Source organism: Vanessa atalanta, chromosome 19 (genome assembly GCF_905147765.1).
Source record: "Vanessa atalanta chromosome 19, ilVanAtal1.2, whole genome shotgun sequence".
Classification (NCBI taxonomy): Eukaryota; Metazoa; Arthropoda; class Insecta; order Lepidoptera; family Nymphalidae; genus Vanessa; species Vanessa atalanta.
This window is the reverse complement of record NC_061889.1, coordinates 1152511-1176497: the sequence shown is the minus strand read 5'-3', so window position 1 is coordinate 1176497 and position 23987 is coordinate 1152511. Positions and strand designations below refer to the sequence as shown.

Below are 23987 nucleotides of genomic sequence, written 5' to 3'. Positions count from 1 at the left end.
TAAAAAAAACATTAAGAGATACGAGCACCGTAAGTCAAATTAAAAAATTCGTTGTAATAAATTCAAAACTCTAGTACCTATATGAAAATAATAATAAAAAATAAATAAAAGAACGTTACAGGCAAAATGGACATTTATACATGTATCGTAATATATTTTTTAAGATATATATTGTCTTATATGTAATCTATACAAATAATATAAAAAGCTGTCATTAAAGAAATCAGATTATTTTAATGCTCTGTATATTTTCAGTACAAAAACTGAATTGGCAATAATAAGATAATAAGGAAACGCCGTCGGACTATTCATAAGTACAAAAAAATGGCAAATATTTTATCTTTCTTTCACTGAATATAACGTTAATTAACGTTGGGAGACTGCTTTACAATTCGGTTGCTTTTAAAGTATTTTTTTACACAGTCATACACACACACAGTCAATTAATCTATCATATCCGATAGTTCTCAACACCACTACTAGGGAAATTAACTTAAGCAATTTTTAAGTATACATCATCCTATGTAATTATTAATTTCACCTAAGTACATTTATTTTCTTTTCATTTAATAATTTAATAACATTTTATAATTATCGTATTTGAATATAAACAAACTCCATAAGTATATGTAATAATAATGATTACATCTCTGGATCAGGAGCGTTAATAGCATAACCAAACTTTTGTAAAGCAACCTTTATTTCACCGAAGACACTAGCGTCCTCTATAGTCGCGGGTAGTTTAACTAGCTGCGATCTCGCTAGCTTGGAGATAGTACCACGTAACGCTTTACCCGATCGAGTACGAGGTAACGCTGGCACTGCCACTGCTTTCCGGAATGCAGCTATCGGACCGATCAAATGTCGAACCAAAGCGATTAGTTCCTGTGTAACTGTGTTTTCTTGTACTATTTCTTCATCTACAACAGAAATTATTATATTCATATGATATATAATTCAAACCTTTATATATTGAAAAGCAAATAAATAATAAAGCCGAAACTAATTTAAATTAGATAGTGTCAGCTTTAATTTTTTTAATTATGCTTACAATGTACTCGTACATATTAAGAATTAATATGATAAGTTATACAATAGCACGTTGACTGATATATCTTGAATAAAAAAAAAGTACATTCAGTTCGTTTCTAATTTTCTATGCGTTTGCGTATCGTTTGCAATTTGCATTTGTTTGCAACTTTGTACGGTCACTAACGTTGTAACAAATACAATGATAACTAGAATATACAATTGGAACGCATTCTTGGTATGACCGAGATATAATAAACGTTCATGAAATGTAAATTTAAGGCAATGTAGTCTAGTTAATTGAATGTAACAAAAATAATATTATATTACACTTAATTAACATGATCGAATAGTCATATTATACAGCCGCGAGATCTAAGTGTTATGTTCGTTGTACCTTTATTGTGTATTGTTATAATTGTACCGACTCACTTACACTTTAAGCATTATTTTTCGTATGCAATTTTGGACATGCACAGAGGTCTTATAATAAATAAATGATTTATTCAATGTACAGAAATACATCTAAACAAAACTTAAATATTTTTACCCGAATAAAAGCTCAACTAACTTACCATCCTGAGGGGGCCTCAAGACATACAGACATAAAGGTACATCTCCTTTAGTAGGATCTGGAGCTCCAACAACTATGGCATCAGCAACCCTTGCGTGTTTCAACACAACATCTTCAATCGCAGCCGTGGAAAGTCTATGGCCAGCTACGTTAATGACATCATCAGCTCTTGCTACAACCCATACTGCCCCTTCTGCACTTATCCATCCCATATCTTGTGTATCGTAGAATCCCTAAATTATTTTAAAGAAAATTTAGTTAATTTATTTTACGCTATAAATAATGATATTTTCCAACGGAGTTAGTGTACTGGTGATTTATATTTATATATATATTGTGTGTTAAATAACAGAATTTATGTACAAATAATTTTAAATCTTACCGGATAATTGTCGAAATAAACTTTTTTAAATCGATCATCAGATTGCCACAGTGTTGACGCGAAGCCCGGCGGCAAGGGTACTTTTGCAACTAAGCGCCCAACTTCTCCAGAATGGCATTCAGATCCATCTTCTCTTAACGCTCGCACTAAAATGTTATTTTTATTTTTCATACAATTTCAAACTTTTATTACACACTTACTCAAGATAACTCAATAGCTGCAGCTATTACTTTTTAATAATACTATATTAATTTCTGACTTAATGGTTACATCGCTATTTAATTGGTGAAACTAACACGAATTATCTACTTTATAGAGTGTATTTAGAATAATATCTCATTTTCATACATACATTTTTAAATATATAACATACAAAATGAAATAAAATGCTATAAGTATACAATATGATATAATCATCCTCCTGCCCTTATCCCAATTTTACTTGGGGTCGGCGCAGCATGTCTTCTTCTTCCATACTTCTCTGTCAGACGTCATCTCACAAGTAACATTCTTTCTAACCATATCGTCTTTCACACAATCCATCCATCGTTTCTTGGGTCGTCCCCTACCTCTATATCCATCCACATCCATACTCAAAACCTTTCTCACAACATGGTCCTCATTCCTCCGCATAACATGCCCATACCAAGACAGCCGGTTTCCAGATAGATTCTCGGTTACCGGTGCCACTTTCAAACTTCCTCTTATGTACTCATTCCTATCCATTCGCGTAACACCACACATTGCTCTCAGCATTCTCATCTCCGCCTCATGCAATTGTCTTTCAGTCATCCCTTTTATAGCCCAACACTCTGATCCATATAGATACAATATGATATAAATAATATAATAAACATAACCATTATATCTGACTGTGCATAAACGTAGGATGTTCCAGAGATATAAAAGGCCTATCCTGTGAATGCTTTGCTGGAGAATAATAAGAACAGGTAGAAAATTTTCAGCAGAATATCGTCATTGGAATGGAAATAAATAATGCCATCATATACTCACGATCATATCCTGGAACTGGATAGCCCGTTGAATGAGGTCTCACACCTTTAACGCCATAGCCAATACAGGCGGCTGTTATTGGCGATCCTGTTTCTGTCTGCCACCAGTGATTTATTACTGGAACGCCGAAAATATTTTCAGCCCAGTGCTGCACAAAATTATATTATACAATTAAGCACAATATTACATAATTATTATATTTGCTATATATCTATTTTATTAAAGATTTGTTATTTTGGAACCAAGAAAGTAACTAAATTTTGGAGATAATTAATTGATCGATTAACTCAATATCGACCCGACGCGAAATTTTAAACTTGGTATATGTCATCTTAAAAGCTAACCATTACACCAACGAGGAGAACAATCTTTTTGTTCGTAAGATTTAAGTACCTATATATTTGAAACTTAATCTTCGATTGAGACCGGTTTTGAGGGTCTTGAGACCCTGGGGCCACAAATAAGTGGAGGACCTGGAGCAACAGAGGAATAAAGGCCCCTAATTATAATTTTAAAAAATAATATGAATATTTTCATTTATTTCAGGTTTTTCAATTGTTTATTCACTAATGAAAAAAGTAAAGAAATAATTGAAACTTGAACTACTAGCTACTAACTGTTAAAATTAATTAGTAATATTATTATAATTTGACTATATCTAGATATATATTAGACTAAAATTGTTAACTCGACGGAATTATGTGAATCTTTCTTGTGGAAGCCCCCGGGAAGCTGCCTCGGTTGTCTTCCGTAAATCCAGTCATCTCATCGATTATAAAAAGTGCTTTGCAATAACTTTAAACATTTTTTTAAACTCACTGTCTAATGAGCGTACATTTTGACCTGTTGGACCGAAGCTATTAATATGCAAATTATCGTTCACCTTTAAAATTGACCTGCGTTCAATAAATAAAAACAGTTAATTTAACAAGTAAATATATGACGGTGTCTTTTTTTTACATATACTTTTGTACGCATTTTTTCAATAAATAAATAAATATTGGACAACATCGCATACATTACTCTGATCCCAATGTAAGTAGCTAAAGCAATTGTGTCATGGAAAATCAGAAGTAACGAAACTACCACAAACACCCAGACCGAAGACAAAATAGAAAACTAATGAACATTTTCTACATCGACTCGGCCGGGATACAAACCCGAGACCTCGGAGTGGCATACCCATGAAAACCGGTGTACACACTACTCGATCACCAAGGTGTTGTTGTGTGCTTATTAATTGTAAGGAATTTACAATTCAAAAATAAAAATGACTGCCTGAAACATTCAATAAATAAAATGAAGATGATTGAAGTTATCGATGTTGTTGCATCGTTCTTACCCTGGTATCTTGATCACAATGTTCACCAGCAACGACGATAGTTTTCAAAGATTTGCTGCAATATCTTCTGGCATACTTTCCCGCTGGATCTGTTCTTTTTAAAACGCGGAAAGCAGTTGGGATTGTAAAGAGAGCATTCACTCGATGTTGCTCTATTATTCTAAAAAAATATTAATTTAAATTATTTGTAATATATTTTATTATTTATAAACTTAAATGAAAACAAACAGGATTAAAATAAAAGTTAGTATTTATATGTTACATTGTTTAAATCATTTGTTTTAGGAAAACAAGTAACCTGATGTTATAAGTTCACTTCCGCAAATTAGCATTGTAGGAAAAATAAAAACACTTTGACTGCGCCGCTAACCACAGGATTAAAGAAATTATGGTTTGTGTCTATAATAATTAGACTGGCTCATGGCTCAGGGAACAAAAGAATACAAATAATTACCGTTTACCGGTAAAATAGACGGTAAGTTGTGGTACCAAACCAGGCGGGCCGTACAACTAGTGGATTTGAGATAGTGGGTGGTAAATAAAACAAAATAATTTTACCTGAAGTACTGTCCAGGATCAGGAGTTCTATCAGGTTTTCCTTCATACAAAACAGTCGTTAAGCCAGCCAAAAGCGGACCGTAACAAATGTAAGAATGTCCAACAACCCAACCCAAGTCTGAAGCAGCCCACCATACACCTCGCTTCAAACCATACACTGCGTTCATAGACCAGCATAGTGTCGCTGCGTGACCACAAGGACGTTGTATACCCTTCGGGTCATCAGTTGTACCTAAAATATAAATAATAACACGTGATTTTTTCCTTAATGCCTGTCACTTGCAGTAAGTCATTAAAATGATATTATATTTTTCAATATATATTAAAATCTAAAAATTAATATCTTATTAATATTATATTAATATTAATAAGAGTGAAGTTGAAAAGAAAACTTGTAAATCAAAAAAAAAAATCTTACCAGATGTATATAATATGTATAGAGCCTCATTAGCTTCCGTTGAAACACAAGGCACGGGTTCAGCTTTAAGCGCTTCATCCCAACAAATGTCTCTATCTTTTTCCAATGAACATTCAAGCACGCGTCTCCGTTGAAAGATTATGCATTTATTAGGCTGATGTGAACTCTGGCATAGGGCTTCATCAAGTATATCTTTGTACCTGAAGCGATACGAACTTTAAGTTAGAGCTTTTATAATTTTTATATTATAAATTTATTATTTGTAATTTAAGTCTGCTGTGAAACATTTATTTTATTTCCATAAAAATTCACTACTCCTTAAAGATTAGAAAATCAGATATTTTTCTGGAAATCAAGAGAGGATATTGTGATTTCGTATTTAACATCTAAATTAATAAATTTAGAATAGTATGAATTATGTGTAAATAACAAAGGTAAAATCATTTGTTTCGACGTTTATAATGCTGAATATTAATTGTAATTGAAACTAAGTTGCCTGCCTTGTAAATTGTAATAAAGCAACAAATCTAAAATGGTTAATATTCAAATCTACCAATTTCTAAAGTCGCAGCAACTTGTCTATGGATTTTTTAAATATTTTATATGTAAAATATATCAACAAATTTTGCGAATATTATATACTAAAATAAAAATTTTAATTTGTACGAAGTATTTAAAAAATATATATATATATAAAAATATACAAACCGGACTATTTTATTTGGTTCCACTCCACAGCTGGCTGCTATGATAACGGTTGGTTCCGCGTGTTCAATCCTAGTTCTAAGTTCTCGTGCAGCAAATCCTAAATGTAAAAACGATATTTTATTTAAAAAAAAACATTCCGTCTTCTGGAAATACAATCATTGCGATGATTTCTAAACTTTTGCAATTCCTAATATAATTTTAAAATAAATAAAATGTTATACTAATTTCAGGTATTGGTACCATTTTAGGGCTGATTTTTATGTAATATGTAGGCGAATCGGAATATTAAGTGGTCAATACACAAAGAAGTAAACAATATTAGACCATAGACTATTGAATGCCGCGCTCCATTTTTTTCGACATTTAAATAAAATAAATTATAATATATGACTAATATGACGCATTTCACGAATGTACATCAAAATAATGAGATTTTACCTCCAAAAACAACAGAGTGTATAGCTCCAATTCGGTTAGTAGCTAACATAGCTATAACAGCTTCTGGGATGACAGGCATGTATATTACAACTCGAGAACCCCTGGTCACGCCTAGTGACGACAGCTTGCCAGCTAACCTTGAAACCTTTTAAGGAAAAAAAATATATTTAACTATCAAAAATATTTATGCTTATATAATAGTTACTCTAGCATCTAGGACTAAAAAAATGTTAAACAATTAAAACGAATGATTCAAATAAGAATGACTCTTATTTGATTTATTTAACAATTAAGTACCTATTCGTAATCGTACTCAATAATAGAGTAAAGACAAAAAAAATTACTTTGACATTAAATTAACGCTATATCAGTAGTCAAGATCTTGAATTATCTGTGGTATTAATTATAGATTCGTCAAAATGACGTATGACGTAGACGTTGATAACGGAACTTTGGAATTAAAAGGGTTAAAATAATAAATACATAGATTTCGATCACGTCACAATAAAAGAATACCTAATAGCTGTTTATACAGTACGCACAACAACAAATAATATTTTTTTTACCGCTTCGTTTACACAAACCTAATGGAACCTTATCTCAAGCTGGTTAACTGGAATTACGCGAATTCTGGAATATATATTGTTAACAACTAAGTTATTTATTTCTCACCTGATCTTGTACTTCAGAATATGTGATTCTTTTTACAGTATCGGTCAAAGGTGAGTCGTAGACTAGTGCTATCTGATCACCCTTGCCCCCCGCCACGTGACGATCCACAGCATTGTGACACACAGACATCTCTCCACCTACCCACCTAACAGAAATTTTGATCAAATAACACACATTGAATTAACTAAATAAAGTAACATGTTATCCTGGGACTGAGCAAAGGAATCCTCTTCTTTTAAGATAAGTTTTGCAGCTTACTGTACCATGCTGCCTCAATTTGATCTCCTTACACAGTTTTCCTTTACCGCCGTAGTTATTTTAAACCAAAGGTAAAGTTGTGGACATGGTATTGCTTGACCGATAATAATATTAAATCCGTATTCGTAAAATTCTCGTTTTCTAACCACTGAGCCATATAGTAATCTCGGTCATCTTAGTACGCGATAGAGGCTTACTAAAACTTCAAGCGTCAGACTTGGTGTGAGACTTTGAGCGTCAGACAATATGTTTACACATCAATTCTCGTGAGTATATTGTTTTTTTTTTTTGTTATAATCTTGCAGCTTTATTTGCTTATTTTATTAGCTGCCAAATCTGATTTAGACTAAGTTTTAAGTAAGACAAAAAATGTCATCAAAGTTCCTTACTTACGTATTAAGGCCACTGGAGCAAAAAAAAAATACGAATGCGCTATCTTGCGGCATTTTATTATATAATAATATGGCGTCAATGCGTAAGTAGGTACCCAAAATTGTTCTAGCCGTCAAGATAAGAACCCAGTATGTTTGTCTATTTTAGTTTTTTCGTATTCATGAGAAAATAAAGATGTATTTTTTGTACATGAAAATAAGATCTGTAAACTATCAAAAAAGAACTAGGTATTATTATATTTACTAATTCCCTTTATGAAGCTCTAGATTCTCAAAAACAAGTGGACGTAATTTACACGGACATCAAAAAGGCTTTTGACAGAGTTCCGCATCATATACTGACTAAAAAATTGATGATATACGGCTTTTCAGGTTCATTACTGAAATGGCTCTCCTCGTACCTAAAAGATCGCACATTTTTCGTAGTTATGAACGGTTACAAATCTGAAAAGCACACAATTTTATCAGGTGTTCCTCAGGGTTCCCATCTTGGCCCTATTTTATTTAATATCTTCATAAATGATATAACTTTGTGCTTTATGCATTCAACTCCATATATGTACGCAGACGATCTTAAGTTTACCCGGATTGTCTCATCTGTACATGACTCTGTTCTTCTTCAGAGGGACCTGAATAGTGTGGTTGACTGGTGCGAGGCAAACGGCATGGAGTTTAATGCAAAAAAATGCGTACACATAAAATTCACACGTAAATTAAAGTATATACCTACTACTTACAATTTGTACGGTAACAATCTAGATGAAGTTAATGCCATTAATGATTTGGGAGTTTTATTAGATAACAAGCTAACCTTTGTATCTCACCATGATGCAATTGTTAAGAAAGCTTCGAAATTATTGGGTTTCGTTATTAGGACTACAAAGCCGTTTAAACAAGTCAGAACAAAAATAATCCTATACAATAGCCTCGTTCGTAGCCAGCTTGAATACTGTAGTGTTGTCTGGCGACCTCACTATTCTGCCCATTGTCTTAGACTTGAACGTATTCAAAAAAGGTTTTTATGGCATATTTCCTATCAAGCTAGAATTCAGAAATCTATAACATCCTATAAAAATAGACTAAAATATTTTAAAATGATTAGCTTAGAACAAAGAAGAGACTTACTGGACCTTACGTTTCTATATAAACTACTTCATAATAAAATTGATTGCTCAAGCTTACTCTCTAAATTAAATTTCAGGGTGCCTTACAGATATCCTCGAAAACCTATTACGCTGTTAGTACCACCTCTCTGCAGAACTGTTTTTGCTCAAAACTCAATACTACCACGTTTGTGTAAACTATACAATGGGCTTAGTGATTTGCTCGATATCAGTACGGACTCACCTAAGACTTTCCGTAAAGTTATTACAGAAAGAATGTTACAATAGCATATAAATGTAAATATGTAAACTTATAGTACTTTGTAATGTGGTTTTTGTTATTTCTGTTCTTCACTTTTCTTTTTTTTTTTCTCCTTTGAATGTCGAAATATTGTTACTTAATGTTAATCAAGCACTTTAATATTTAATTATATAATTGTAATCGGAGCAAGAACGCTATGCATGCAGTTTTTGCTTTTGAATGGGTGTACATAATGTATCTTATTTTGTACATGATTTCATTGGTGTGTATTTTATGTAACATCCGCTAGCAAAACATAATAAATAAATAAATAAATATATTTATTACAACTTTGTGAAAGTCATACAACAATTTTTTTACACTTCTTTTAGCAAAGATAATCTTCTTACACATTACTTACAGGGAACTAGGTGGTTTTAGCATAAGTAGGATAAATAGGTGCATTTCTGAAAACCCCTTACCTTCGATTGATCTGAATTAGAAGAGAGGCAAAATACATGCAAATTTTATTACGAGGTCAAGTTTAAGAAAAAATAATTTTATTCGGTGTAATAAATATTGTACTTTAATGTCCTACAAAGGTTATATGGTAGATATTTTTTGATCAACGCAATTTTCATTTAGCACCAATCCCTTCTGAGAAAAACAAGACAATGCTCAGGTAATTGTCATATTCGTTACTGAACTGTATAGGCTGTTAATCTAGGTTTAAGTTATAAATTTAAAAAAAAAAACGATGTAACGTGTACTTATGTACGTGCGAGCGAAGTTCCACGACTATGTATTAAAATAATCATTATGACATAAGATATTTAGGTGTGAAGTTGTTTATTTCAAGAGACTTGAAAATTATTGGGGGTGTACCGACCAACTTCATCATGTAGGATTTCATGACACTCTGTGCGCGTATTATAAAAAATATCCTTCATAATTTATTCCATATTTTTCCATATTTCGCGCCTGAAGTTTAGTAGCAATCTTTAACTTCAAAAACCTATTCGTAATAATTTTGATAGGATAACATGGCGGACTATTCGGACATCTATTATGACATGTGTAGGCGCACGAATAGACATTAGCGTTGTAAAACACAATAACCGTTCCTTACATCGCCAATATGCTAAAAACTTTGAAAACTAAAAAGTCCTATCCCTTGTGCCTGTAGTTACACTGGATCATTCACCTTTCATACCGAAACACAATAAAAATAAGTATTGCTGTTGGACGGTAGAATATTTGATGAGTGGGTGGTACCAAACCAGACTTAAACAATACATATTATAATCATGAATAAAAATGTGAAGTACAACGAACTATTGGATCGAACATAATTATATTATTATTATTTGAGAAACCTAATTGAGTCCATTGTATTTTTGTTTAGCCTCGAACACTCTAAGTGCTCTGTTAGAGAGTTCAAGGTTAGGTTATCGTTTGTGGAGAGGAGGTAAAGTAATATCCCACCTACTTTACATGGATGACTTAAAGCTCTTTGCACTTTCAGGTTCACAACTAACGGATTTACTAAAGGTTACAGAAACTTTTAGTAATTCTATTAGAATGGAATTTGGAGTTGACAAGTGCGCGGTTATGCATGTAGAGCGAGGAGAGATTATGGAATCTGACGGATTACAATTTTCAGATTCCATAGAATTTAGATCACTGAGAAACGAATCATACAAATACTTGGGTGTGTCGGAAGCGTTAGGCATCAATGTAACCGACATGAAACAATCACTGCAGGAGCGTTTCTTTGGTCGCCAGAAAAAAGTACTCAAAAGCCTTTTGTCGGGTGGCAATTAGGTTCGCGCCTCCAAAGGTTGGGTCATGCCGGTCTTGATGTACTCTTTCGGCATACTCAAGTGGACTCAAGCAAAGAGAACTGGCGCAAACCTGTAGTGCTAAGTACTAAGAACCGCAAGGGGGTATGGAAGAGCAAGGAGTTACACGGACGCTTCTATCAGGTCCATGAAGGGCTCTTCATGGACCCGATGAGGACTTTATGGCTTCCGTATCTTGGCTACGGTTCGGCAACCTATTCGGTGAAACCGAAAGTTTTGTCTGTGCAATTATGGACGAAGTTATCATGACGAACAATTACCGGAAGTATATTGTGAGGAATTGCACGGTGGACATATGTCGGGCGTGTCACACTCCGGGTGAATCCCTTAGACATATTATTTCCGGTTCTTCTCGTCATGCTAACGGAGAGTATTTGCACAGACATAATCAAGTGGCCAAGATTATCCATTAACAACTGGCACTTCGATACGTTCTTGTGGTATTAGAGGTACCATACTACAGGTATGTGCCCGACCCAGTTCTCGAGAATGGTCATATCACACTGTACTGGGACCGATCTATAATCACTGACAGGACTGTTGTCGCCAACAAGCCTGATATAGTGGTGTTAGATCGGTCAGAGCGCCGCACGATAATTGTTGACGAAACCATCCCTCATGACGAGAATCTCGTGAAGGCTGAGAAGGATAAGCAAATAAAATATCTTGACTTAGCTCACGAGGTTGTCGACATTTGGGATGTAGATGCAGCAGTTATAGTGCCGATAGTCGTTTCAGCGAATGGCCTAATGGCCAAGAGCCTCGACTAACACCTTAAGAGGCTCTCGTTAGGCAGCTGGGTCAAAGGCCTGATGCAGAAGGCAGTACTCCTCGGCACGGCGCGTATTCTGAGGAAGTTCCTCTCTCTGGGGCCCTGACCACCGATGGCTTGGACCCTGTTCCCGCCACTGGTCGGCCTCTGTATTTTATCATTTTAAATATATTTTTTATATTTTGTATTTTATATTTAAAAATGTATTATACATGGAGTGAGAATAAATAAAAAAGGCTAGCTAAGAATCTATGCGTGAAAATATAACTAAACTCAATTACATAAAATTACATAGTTCATTGAACTTGGCCTATGGCCTATATTATTTTATACTATTGGCCTATTACCACACGTGTACGAATGACTTAATTGTTTATGAAATAATAATATTCCATCAATGAAAATAATATATTCAAAAATATAATGCGTGAACCTTGTATTTTAAGTGTTTCATTAAAATCTTTAAACTTATCAGTAACGTTAATCTGTGACGCGAAGGAATTCAATGTGCAATTGCACATGTATTCCATTAATATATTACGAATATAAATTTACAAGCAATACCGACGACAGACGTCATCTGCCATATTATATACTAAAACCTTCTCTGAAATGCACTGTATATATATATTCTTTTTTATTATATAGGTAGACGAACGGGCAAAGGGGCCACCTGGTGGTAAGTGTTCTCTACCGCCCTATATACTATACTATATCGAATCATTGCTATAGATGACCATGGACAATTATAACTTTTTTAATTAGTCTTGTATATTATTAATAGCGTACATGATAGTATTAGTGATATTAGATGCTTCGGGTTTCAATATCAATGAGAGGCAAATAGATGTACTTTTTATTTTATAATTATCTTACAAGTCCACAAACGAATGTACAGTGTTACGCGTACGATGCATGTAGGTTCCTACTTACTAAATTGCAAATATTAATTATTCAATAAGCAATTTTGTGAAGATAATTAACAACATAAATATGATATCGAATTGACGCAATATCATTGGCTTGAATAATTGTTCTATGATATTCATTATGAATTCACGTAACAATGACGTTTTGTTGTAAACGGAACTTTGAAAGTAAAATTAAAAATGACAAAAGTATTTAAGTGGAATAATAACGGTTTTAATAAAAACATATTGATCAAGAACTGTGTGTAGAGCTCAATACAAGATAACTATTAGAAAATACGTAAATCTAAGGTTTGTTTTTTCGTTCTTCGATTGGAATAGGCTTAAAGATCTATTCAAACGCGACGGCGCAACCCTCCACACTAAATTATCGGCTTGCATTATTATTAGTGACGCTTGAGCTTACGTGACTTAATGTGCGTGAGATGACAAATGTTAGTACCAAGTAAACCATTCGGGGAGAGTCCATACACAAACCCTCCGGCTGTGGATGCGTAAGAGGTCTCAAAGACGGTATTCAAGATATCCGTAGAATAATGCCAATTCCTTATTACTACTATCTCATAAAACATTGCGCTGATCCCCAAAAAAAGAGATAAAGCAAGTAAATAACCCATAGGCTATTTGACAATGCGAAAAATAAATTATCAATTATTGTAATCAGTATATATTATGAGATTAAAAATGGTTATTTACTAACGAAAGTTGAAAATAATAATTAATTTATTCAAAACTCCATCCATAAATAAAATTTTTTTTTTTAAACATTTGTCACGTGACACAAAACGGTCATGATTGGTCGGGTTTATGATGACGTCACTTGCTCGTTAACCTCGTTTGCTCAATGTGCGTGGGTTATATGTGCCATAGATTACAACACAGGCAAGTGACGTCACTGACCCCATTGCAGCACCATATTGTCAAAGTAGCGTTTTCGCGCGCTATTTAAATATTGTATTAAAAATACATTTGATATTTTTCAGCAAATATGTACTCGATTTAAAAATAAAAACTTTTACTGGGTTCGTGAACCTCTACTAAATATTATTAATTTCTTTTTATAACTGTTACTATAACACTCACTCGCAAATTTAAACATCCAGAATTAAAATTTGTTAATAAACATTGTAAAATAAGATAAGAAGCATTATAAAAATTCTATATATTTTTTTTTTCTTAACGCGCCATAAGAACTATAACCTTAACATTTTAATGTTTAAAAAATAAGTCTAGTTACAAAGTAATAATTGTCATAAAAAGAAAAAAAAAATAATGAAAAAAATATTTATATTATATTCTAATGGCAGAAGTAAATATAAATTAACATATATTAACATATACATAGATGACTTGCTAACCGCTCTGTTTTATTTACGAGTTATTTCCAAAACTTTGTATATTTAATCAAACAGAAAAATCTCAGACATGACAAACCTGCGAAATCTGCGAAAAATCTCAGATAATATTAAAGGCGCTTAAGCTATTATTATTTTCTTGAATGATTGTTAATTCGTAGGTTTTAATGCATGCATTTAGTAGACACAAAATATATATTCGTAATGGATAAATACGAGTGTAGTATGTGATGTCATGTTCAGAACAATAAAAATAAAGACAGTGTTGTTAAAAAAATGCGGCTGTTGTTTAAACGTAAGGACGATTTTCGGCTGTTAGACCATATGACTCCTAGATATAGTGTTGCGTTTCAAGCGCAACAAAGAAAACAACAGACCGGATATAAAATGCTCGTGTGTGCGTAACTGTCATTGATACGCTCACAAGCATTTGTTAAATGCACGCTGTATCCGTGTCGATCAATATTGCGTACTGAGTGCTGCCAGCTATGAAATACTTCCCCTTAGTCGTGAAAACATTAATTTGATTTTATTTTTACGTAATTAGAATGTATTAAAATTAATTGTTTGTAAAATTATTCATATGGATATTTGGATTTAATATTTTTACAATAAAATAAATAAAATTTTTTTCAAGAAGGTAATGATTTATTTTAATATATGAGCCTCCATTGCATAACTTGGTTATTATAATTTTGTAGAACCAAATATTTTTCTCGATTCTTCATATTGTATTATGAAGGAGATCGCTATAACACAACGTAGTCAGATTTTCCTTCTGAATATTTAGTAGAATTATTAAACTTGTAGCCCAACGCTTTCATCGCTTATAAATTAAAACTGTGGCAATTACAGGTTCGCCAGACAGTACACTTGCCTCATTCAATTCAATCCTCATTCAAACGTTTTTTTTCTAATTTTTCTCTTTCTTTAGGGTTTCAATAACTTGTTTGAGGGAAGCTATTGTTTTTTTAAGTCGTAAGTTTTTCCGTCTCAAGGATTGGATTTTCAAGACATGTTTTTTTTGGAGTTTGATCCTCCTCCGTAAATCATGTCGCATTTTTGATCGTTGCGGTGAATCGTAAACAGAATCAAGATCAGAAAAATCTTCTTCTTCGTCCTCTTCCTTCTTCTCTGTTTCATTGTTTACTTGCTGTCCATCGCCGATTTGACAGCTTATTACTTCCCAAGGTTTAAAACCTTTGGGACTGGGTGGTGTCACATCTTGTTTTGATTTGTCAGATGTTTCCGTACAGAGAGATGAGTCATCCTGATTCTCTTTTTTAACATCGGTAGATCCTTCTACAATAATTCCCGGAGGTTTCTAAAAATAAAACAGAGTTTATAAATTAGTTATTAACTGGACTGTTTTTTTTTATTCATCTAAAACGCTAACGAAATCATCTATGAAGAAATCGGTTCTGACGAATACCAAATAACTAACATAAGAAAGTAAAACTTATTTTCCTGATTCGAAACTAAACTTACTATATCCTCTAAAGTGTTTGTTTCACAGTCACTTATTTTTTCTATTTTTATTATTTTTCCAACGATTTCTTCACTTTCATCATCTGATTTCACCGACGATAAGAACAGTGCCTGCAAAAGAAGATAAAGTATTTCTTAGAACATTAAATATAAAAAAAATAATATACTTTTACATCAAAAGTGTTATTTTGTCCCATTAATTATTTCGTTAACGAAATAAAGGTGTCATATATGTCAGACTTGGATTCCTTCATTACATTTTCCTACGTCAAAAATTGGTGCTTCTAACCTAATAGAGAACCTGCGTAAAGTCTAGTCCCTGTGACTATTTTTTTAAGTTCATGTATAAGGACGACCTGCCTAAAAAAATTATTCTAATACAATATCACGAAGCATGTATTTTTTTATAATTTTTATCTTTACAATATTGACGAATTTAATAAATAAGTACATTGCAATAATCATATTGAGGAAAAAATATATAAGAAAAATTTAATTACTGAGTCTGAGTTGAAAAATTTTAAAAACAAAACACGATCACAGGGATGTTGTATTATGACATAATTACTTACATTACTTAAAGTTATAGTAAAACTGATTTAAATATAAAAATGTATTCGTGTCCAACAAAACCGCATTTAAAATATATATATTATTATTATTTTTAGCTTTCAAAAATCAAACTAATACGCTCAGGCTTCTACTCTTTAACATTTTTTTTAAATATGGTCAAATATAAGTATAATTTTTCAACTTTTCTATTAGATGACGGGCGCAAATCCGGACCATTTATATACGTATTTATATTTATTTTCTATTTTTAATAATTTAAAATAAATTAATTAAAATACAACATTTCACAAGTTAGACGTCCAATTGGAATCATTATTAGAATTATGTGTTATTACTAATTAGAAAGTAATAATAGTTAAGAGATAAGAAGAAAAAAAATGATAACTTTGTTAAGTTACCATTTTTTTTAGCTTGTGTAAAACTAAAAGATATAATAAATACCTTGCAAGGGACAGCTTCTCTTTTTAACCTTCGACGCCCTTGATTGTTGACAAAATACAAATCTTCAGAACGGAAATGTTCCGAGCAAACAACTGTAGTTTTTGCTGGTTTCCAATTATCCTCTCCGCGGCTTTTTTTTATTATTTCTATCCAACGACTTTTCAAAATAGGATCATTAGGTACTCTAAAAGAATAGTTAGTTATTTTAGTACATGATATTAAACGAAAGGACTACGAAGAATAAGATTTCAATTTTCTTAAACGTTCACTTGGAAAAAAACAGGCAGCACTGTTGCTAAGTGGTGTGATTTTGAAATATTTTATATCTTATTCTTATCTCTATAAACATAATATTTTGGATCTTGAGATACAAATTTTTTTAAATTACGTACCGTACTTAAGAAATTTAATATTAAAAAAATGGCAGCATTTTATTTGGTGTTTTTAATGATATATTTTTTTTATCCAAAAAAATATTTTATAACGAGACATAAAAAACTTAAACACTAAATGATTAATTTAAATTTTCGAAGCAGGCAACACTGTTTCTGATGTCAAGCGACGTTTACAACTTGACATAAGATAAATATAGAACTGGTTAAATTAATAGTTTATTCGATTTACATTGTACTTACCGGTGAAATGTAACCTTTTTAGTTGTTTTCAATCGTCCTTTATAATTCCTGCACACTTTTATAGCACAAATCGTCATTTTAGTTAGCCAATTTTCACCGCAAAACGCGAACTATCTTGTTAATGACACTTCCGACACTGCGCGGTCGAGCCGAGAGCCGACTGTTGGCTGATATTTTTAATGACGTATACGAACTGGCGAACTCATACCCAACGTCAGAGTTCAGTTTTTTTTTTATAAAATAAGTTTTCTTTTATATATACGTATTGTAAGCTGCTACAAAATGTTAAGAAACAGCGTAACTTATTTTTAGGTAGATAGTTATGCAAACTTTGGATGTCAAAATATGTAAATATCCTATAATTACTTGAAGTTATACTTTTTGTGAAGTTATAATATAACGTGTATTAATAAAATAATATCTCTATGTTGTTGCTATAACCATTGAGTTCTCTGGCGTAAATCCTACGTATACGTAGCTTGCTACTGTCCTATCAGATAACAAAACACAAATCTAGACAGAATTATTTTACTACTTTTGTTTGTTATATTCCTTATTTTTTTACGCAGAGGAAACCTTTAGAAAGGTATCCGGGTTATGTAGGATTCTTATCCACTAAAACTACTGCGTCTTCGACACGGATAAGAGAGGCTGCTGAATCATGTTGGTATAACGCACCCGCAGCTCTCCGCGCGCACGCTCCATTCTCAAGCGAATTGTCATACAGTACTTTACTTTTAAAATCTGGGAAATATAATAACTTATATTTATTTTGAATGAGAGATGGTATTATCCGCCTATTTCCGGGAAATATAATATCTTAGATTTATTTTGAGTTAGATATGGTGTAATCCTATTTAAGCGATAAACGTATGACACAAATTTATATTTTATATTTGTAGTGTTCACACAGAAGCAACAAGCAAATAGTAAGTTAAGTATATTTCAAGACATAGACAATAAATAAACACATATAACAAATTTATAAATATAGTCCTCTTCAAAATAGTTGTAGGTATAAAAGTTTCGTTAAAAATTCAAAAATAATTTAAGAAAAAAGATCGAAGTAGTAATCGATCGAATATCGTTAAATTAAACATCCTAATATTTATATGTATATATAGATTCATTATAATTATATTTTAATTAGACATTTAAACAATACCAACCATTTTGTGAAAGGTGGGTTGCTGTTGTCAAGCACTTGTTCCCAGGGCCGCGTCCATTCCAACTCCTTGCCCACTTCACCCCAGAATCCCTCGGGGTCAGCCAATGAACGTTTGTAGGCTCTCTGATACTCCTCTGTGACGTCACCATTATCTTTTCGAATAATATAATTAGTATTTAGAATTAAGAATTATAATTAGTTTCGAATAATATAATTAGTTAGGTTACTTTTTGTTTGTACTTTTTATACTAATACTAGCTACACCTGCGGCTTTACCCGCGCGTAATTTATAAAACACAACCCACGTTTTACCCCCTTAACAGAGTTTCATAAAATTCGTTCTTAATGGATGTCTACACCCTATAAGGAACCTACTTGCCATATTTCAAGTTTGTAGATGTTATAATTTCTGAGATTTCGTGATTAATTCAATGAGTGGTATTTCGTTAATATGTATATAGATTTATCTTTTCATTCAATTCGATAAAATTAGATTGTGGTTAACCTCATATTAATAAATTTTATATCTAACATCTCGGTCCGGCTTCGCTTATTGAATAAAGATTTACATCAAACGTATATGATGATTAGTGGTCACCACCGCCCATAGACATTGGTGCTGTAAGAAATATTATCCATTGCTTACATCGCCAATGCGCCGCCAACCTTGGGAATAATGTTATATCCCTTGTGCCTGTAGTTAAACGGGCTCACTAACCCTTCAATACCGGAACACAAAAATACTAAGGTATTAATGTTTGGCAATCGAATATGCGATGATTGATTGGTATCGAAATGGGCTTGCACAATATATTAATGATTTTTTAAAGGAAAAATATACAAAAAAGCTTGTTTGTTTGGACAAGTAATCTTATCGAGCGTACGTAGAACTTTTCATCATAATCAGACGAATGGTTTGAGGTTTGAGAACAATTACTAGTTGTGGCCTGCGATTTCGTTCGCGTTGTAGAGGTTGGTCGTCGAGTGTTAGGAATAAAAAAATAGCCTCTATCCTTCCTTTTGGTTCAAGCTTTTTCATTTGATTTCGTCTAATTCGGTTCCAGTAGCTTTGCCAAAAAAGCGTAACAGACAGACAGAGTTACTTTCGCGTTTATATTATTAGTATAGATCGTATTAGCACGCATGGTAAGTATGTTTTCTTTTGTTACTTTTATTGTACGATTTAACAAAATATTTTGCTACTGTTTTGTCATCATTTTACGCAGTTGTTATTTGTGAGGTTCGTGTTTCTAAGTTTAATATGTATATATTCAATTAAGTCTTTTGTTATACGTAACTGTAGTAATTAAATTAAATTACTGTAGTATTTTCATTTGTACACGGTTTGTATGTACGAGCGAGTCGGTAGTCTATTGTTTTAATCGAATTAATTTATATGTATATTGTTAGAAATAAAGATAAATATATTTCGTTGAAAAAATTTTTATCGTGGAATTTTCTGGAAAAAAATCAATTCGATTTTTTGTTTTGTTTAATGATTGTAAATTTTATATAAAGTATACTATGATTGTTGTTTACATAATTCTATATTACTGACCGGTGAATAATTATTTTTATGTAATAGGTAGGCGGACGTGCTTATTGGGCACCTGATGTTAAGTGGTCACCGTCGCCCATAGACATTGGCACTGAAAGAAATATTTAGCATTTATACACCAACGTATCATCAACTTTTGGATCTGAGATGTTATGTCCATTGCGCCTGTATTTACACTGGCTTATACATTCGGTATTGTTCTGTTTCAAATTGGAACAGAACAATACCGAATATTGCTATTTGGCGGTAGAATATCTGAACAGTGGATGATACGACGTAGTCGCGCTTATAAAGCCCAACTGCCAAGTATATCCCAATCTACCTAACACCTAACAAGAGCATACAATAACTTACTTAAGATACTTACGATAACTATTTACGTTTACTTTATTCTGACTATAAGAGGGTAAATTCCAAGTAAACAATATTTTCAAAATGACGTAATATCATTGGTTGAGAGCTTGATTTATCTACGATATTCACAATGGATTTGACACACACGAAAAAATGGGGTTTTGTACGTTGACGCAACTGTTATCGAAATTTTGTAAGTAAAATTAAAGTGAATATAAATAGTTAAATGTGTAATAATGTTGTATTATACATAAATATATATTAATCATAAACTATTAGTAGTGCACAATATATCTGATTAATTATTATCAAATCGCATGAAAGGTTTTGCATCTGAGGTTTGTTAATCTTTTTTCCTACTTCCGTATCAGCGCAATCGTTCACACAACTATAAATTTCGTGGTCTGCTCCTGAGGTTCAAAGAACATTTTTTAATTAAATATAAATAACGTTTTGCTGTTTGTCAAATCATTTAAAAATGAATAAATTGTGCTAAAACGCCTTAAGCTTGACATTACTAACACCAATAATATAACGTAAAGGGCATGTCAATACTGGTCTGTAAAAAATATTATAAATGTGAAAGTAACTCCGTCTCTCTGCCGCTCTTTCACGATCAAACCACTGAATCGAATTTAATGAAATTTGAAAGGATGGACATAATCTACTTTTTTATGTCTAATTTACGAAAAACCCTTAAAACGAAAGAAAAGCCGCGGGCATCAACTAATGTTACATAAAATTATACCAACATTGATCCAATTCTTAGTACCAAAGTGTTTTAAGCTGGTCAATGTTAGTATAGCACCGGACCCCAGATATTTTTCGATTGGTATACAGTGAAATGACGACCTCCGTGGTCGAGTAGTGTGTACACCGGTTTTCATGGGTACGCCACTCTGAGGTCCCGGGTTCGATTCCCGGCCGAGTCGATGTAGAAAAAAGTTCATTAGTTTTCTATGTTGTCTTGGGTCTGGGTGTCTGTGGTACCGTCGTTACTTCTGATTTCCATAACACAAGTGCTTTAGCTACTTACAGTGGGATCAGAGTAATGTATGTGATGTTGTCCAATATTTATTTATTTATTTATTTAAAATATAAGCGATTGAAAGCGACGTATAAAATATAACACTGGAACATTAACTCGATAGTTACAGGCCAAACTAATAGTTAATGACGTCAAATTGTCGCTGTGGCCTAATATTCACGTCGCTAAGATCTTCTCTGAATGAAGATCTGGAACAGTTATTAAGTTATATTTAAAAAATATATTTCTGTATATTATTATTGTTTTATAGTTACTTTATTTAATTCCAGAATGTTCTATTAAATTATAATTTACTATTACTATTTATTTCTGATGTAATATTATCCACAGAAAAAGTTGTTGTGAAATTTTTGGAAGTCTTGCATATTTTGTAAATCGTTCACAGAAGTGAAACATTTGTTTCGTTTTATCAAGTACCTACTGTACGAAGCATTTTCTTGAATTTCTCAATATTATATTAACAGACGTCACATATACTGGTATTCATTTATGTGTAAAATTTAAATACGATATTATAATTGGTATAAATCAGGTCAGTAAAAACCGAAGACACCGAGTGTTTAACGATTCACGTGGATGTCAGTGATGGAATAGGAAAGAGAGAATCTGTTAAGAAATTATGATACGCGTATTCACCAAATGGCACGGTTGCAGCGTGGTGAAATAACCTCCACAAATATCCTTTAGGGAAGAGACGGTCTTTTCTCGAGTGGAAATTTACTTGCATTGTTTTCAGACACACATCTTACTCCTCGATTTTCTCAATTGCCGCCAAATCAAATAATTATTGATATACATACATATATTTAACTCAACTCTGTTTTGATCCACGCTTTTTTTCGTTCTTTCGCTGTTATATAATATTTAATTGTTTCTTTACTGAAATTTTTTGAGTAGTAATTGGATATACTTAATTGCAAAATATTATGTTTAATTATGGATGATCTTTAACGCTTGAAGTATTAACAAGAATGATCACATTTCTCGTTGATACGCAATTTCATCGTTTAAAGCGAGTATAAAGGCAGTGGTGACAACTATAGTGGTATAAAATTCCATGCTTAGACTGGGGCTGTTAATATATTCACGAGTGTAACCAACTAAATTGGTTCAAAAAAACTGAAGTTCAAAATAATTTCAGTAGTTTTTTCGAAAAATGACATCATTGAAATGTTATATAAAAAAGTGAAAAACTATGGCAAATTTAAAACGATAATAATACCTACTATAAAAATCTATAATCAAGCATATTATTATATTTTTTTAAATTGTTTATAAAAGAAAATATCGACATTGGATGATTGAATTATCTATAACCAATATGGACATATTAAATTAGATCCGCGCTACACATATCTGAAAATACCCAAAACTTACCATAATTTTCCATATCAGCAGGAGTCACGAAGGATTTCGTTTTTAATTCACTTATTGACGTTTCGAATTTCTTCTTATCCATTTTGGATTTTATATCGTTATCCTGGTACATTTTTATAAAATATATTTTACGTGGATGTCAATAAATAATATGCACTTTGGTGAATTATGCGTTTAACCGTCGATTCCGATGAATACACGACACAGTAATGGTACCTTCGCAGGAGTTGACGTTCATTTGTATTCGTGTATATGAATGAGAAACCTTTGATCTACTGAATTATTAATAGTAAGTATTCGAACTGAAAAGAGTTTGACGATGTAAAAATTAAAACTGAATACGGCTTTGTATTCTAGATTAAGATACGGAATTGAATTTTAAATTATGTTTGAACAAGGTTAACTTCATACTGCTTTGATTTTTATTTCAAATACAACTAGAGGATCCCGTCGTGGTTCCTTTTTTAATTTAAGAGTATTATCTTAAATGTTTTTTTCTACGTTTGTTCTCTGAATTCCTAAACTATTTATTCGTGCGATGTAATGAATCGTTGTTGAAGTGTTCAACGCGTTTAAGATACTGGCCCAAAAACAAACGTTATGTTTTTTCTATGTTTGTCCTTCAATATAAAAGTTCTGTGTAGATTCTTATTATACGCATGCGAAGCCGGGTCGATAAGTAGTAAAGTAAGGGTAGCAAACGATAAAAACGATACGTATTCTCTGAATGTGATGTCTTGAAGATTGTTTTTAGTTTCCTGTGTACATATTGTGTGGTGTTACTGACGTAGTACATTAACATAAATTTATATTTTTATGACTTATCTTACTAATCTTTTAAATCATTGTACTAATATTTTGAAATTCAATTCGAACGCTTGTGCCTTGTGAACGTCGCTAGAATTTATCCTAGATTAGGACGGATAAAACATTACTTTTATATTTTATTGTATTTTCCATACTCTTTTGTTATTTTATAGGTTTAGGTAATGTGGGAATGAAATATCGCCTAAGCAACGTACTAAATTGTAAGTGGTTTTTGGAACCCGAAGGGCAGGCTTTACCTCTTGCGGAGTTTACCAATAGATGTTTTGTGATATTGTTGATCGTTATGTATTTATATTTGTCAATCCGTACAAAATTATAACTATATTTAAATTATTTCCTAACGAATCGTTTCAAATGGTAAACACGTCAATACTAACAATTAATTTCATCGATACAAATTCTTCGAATCGTTTTTTTTTTGTAGTGGGCAATGTTTTCCACATCTGCAACAACCAGGCCTATATTAACCA

At 32.3% G+C, this 23987-nt stretch overlaps 2 protein-coding genes across 2 annotated transcripts; both read right to left on the bottom strand.

Annotated features, from left to right (window-relative positions):
* Window positions 1–79: 79 nt before the first annotated feature.
* Window positions 80–22900, bottom strand: LOC125071453 (acyl-CoA synthetase short-chain family member 3, mitochondrial). The gene is made up of 12 exons (XM_047681709.1): window positions 22690–22900; window positions 18354–18504; window positions 7136–7280; window positions 6464–6608; window positions 6026–6122; window positions 5318–5517; window positions 4900–5131; window positions 4342–4501; window positions 3000–3147; window positions 1986–2131; window positions 1605–1836; window positions 80–920 (listed from the first exon to the last, which is right to left on the bottom strand). Exons 1-12 carry the CDS (start codon window positions 22799–22801, stop codon window positions 643–645), a joined length of 2046 nt encoding a protein of 681 aa, XP_047537665.1. The 5' UTR covers window positions 22802–22900; the 3' UTR covers window positions 80–642.
* Window positions 14715–17332, bottom strand: LOC125071454 (THAP domain-containing protein 3-like). The gene is made up of 4 exons (XM_047681710.1): window positions 17185–17332; window positions 16550–16733; window positions 15536–15646; window positions 14715–15371 (listed from the first exon to the last, which is right to left on the bottom strand). The coding sequence occupies exons 1-4, from the start codon at window positions 17259–17261 to the stop codon at window positions 14961–14963; spliced, it is 783 nt and encodes a 260-aa protein (XP_047537666.1). The 5' UTR covers window positions 17262–17332; the 3' UTR covers window positions 14715–14960.
* Window positions 22901–23987: the final 1087 nt, after the last annotated feature.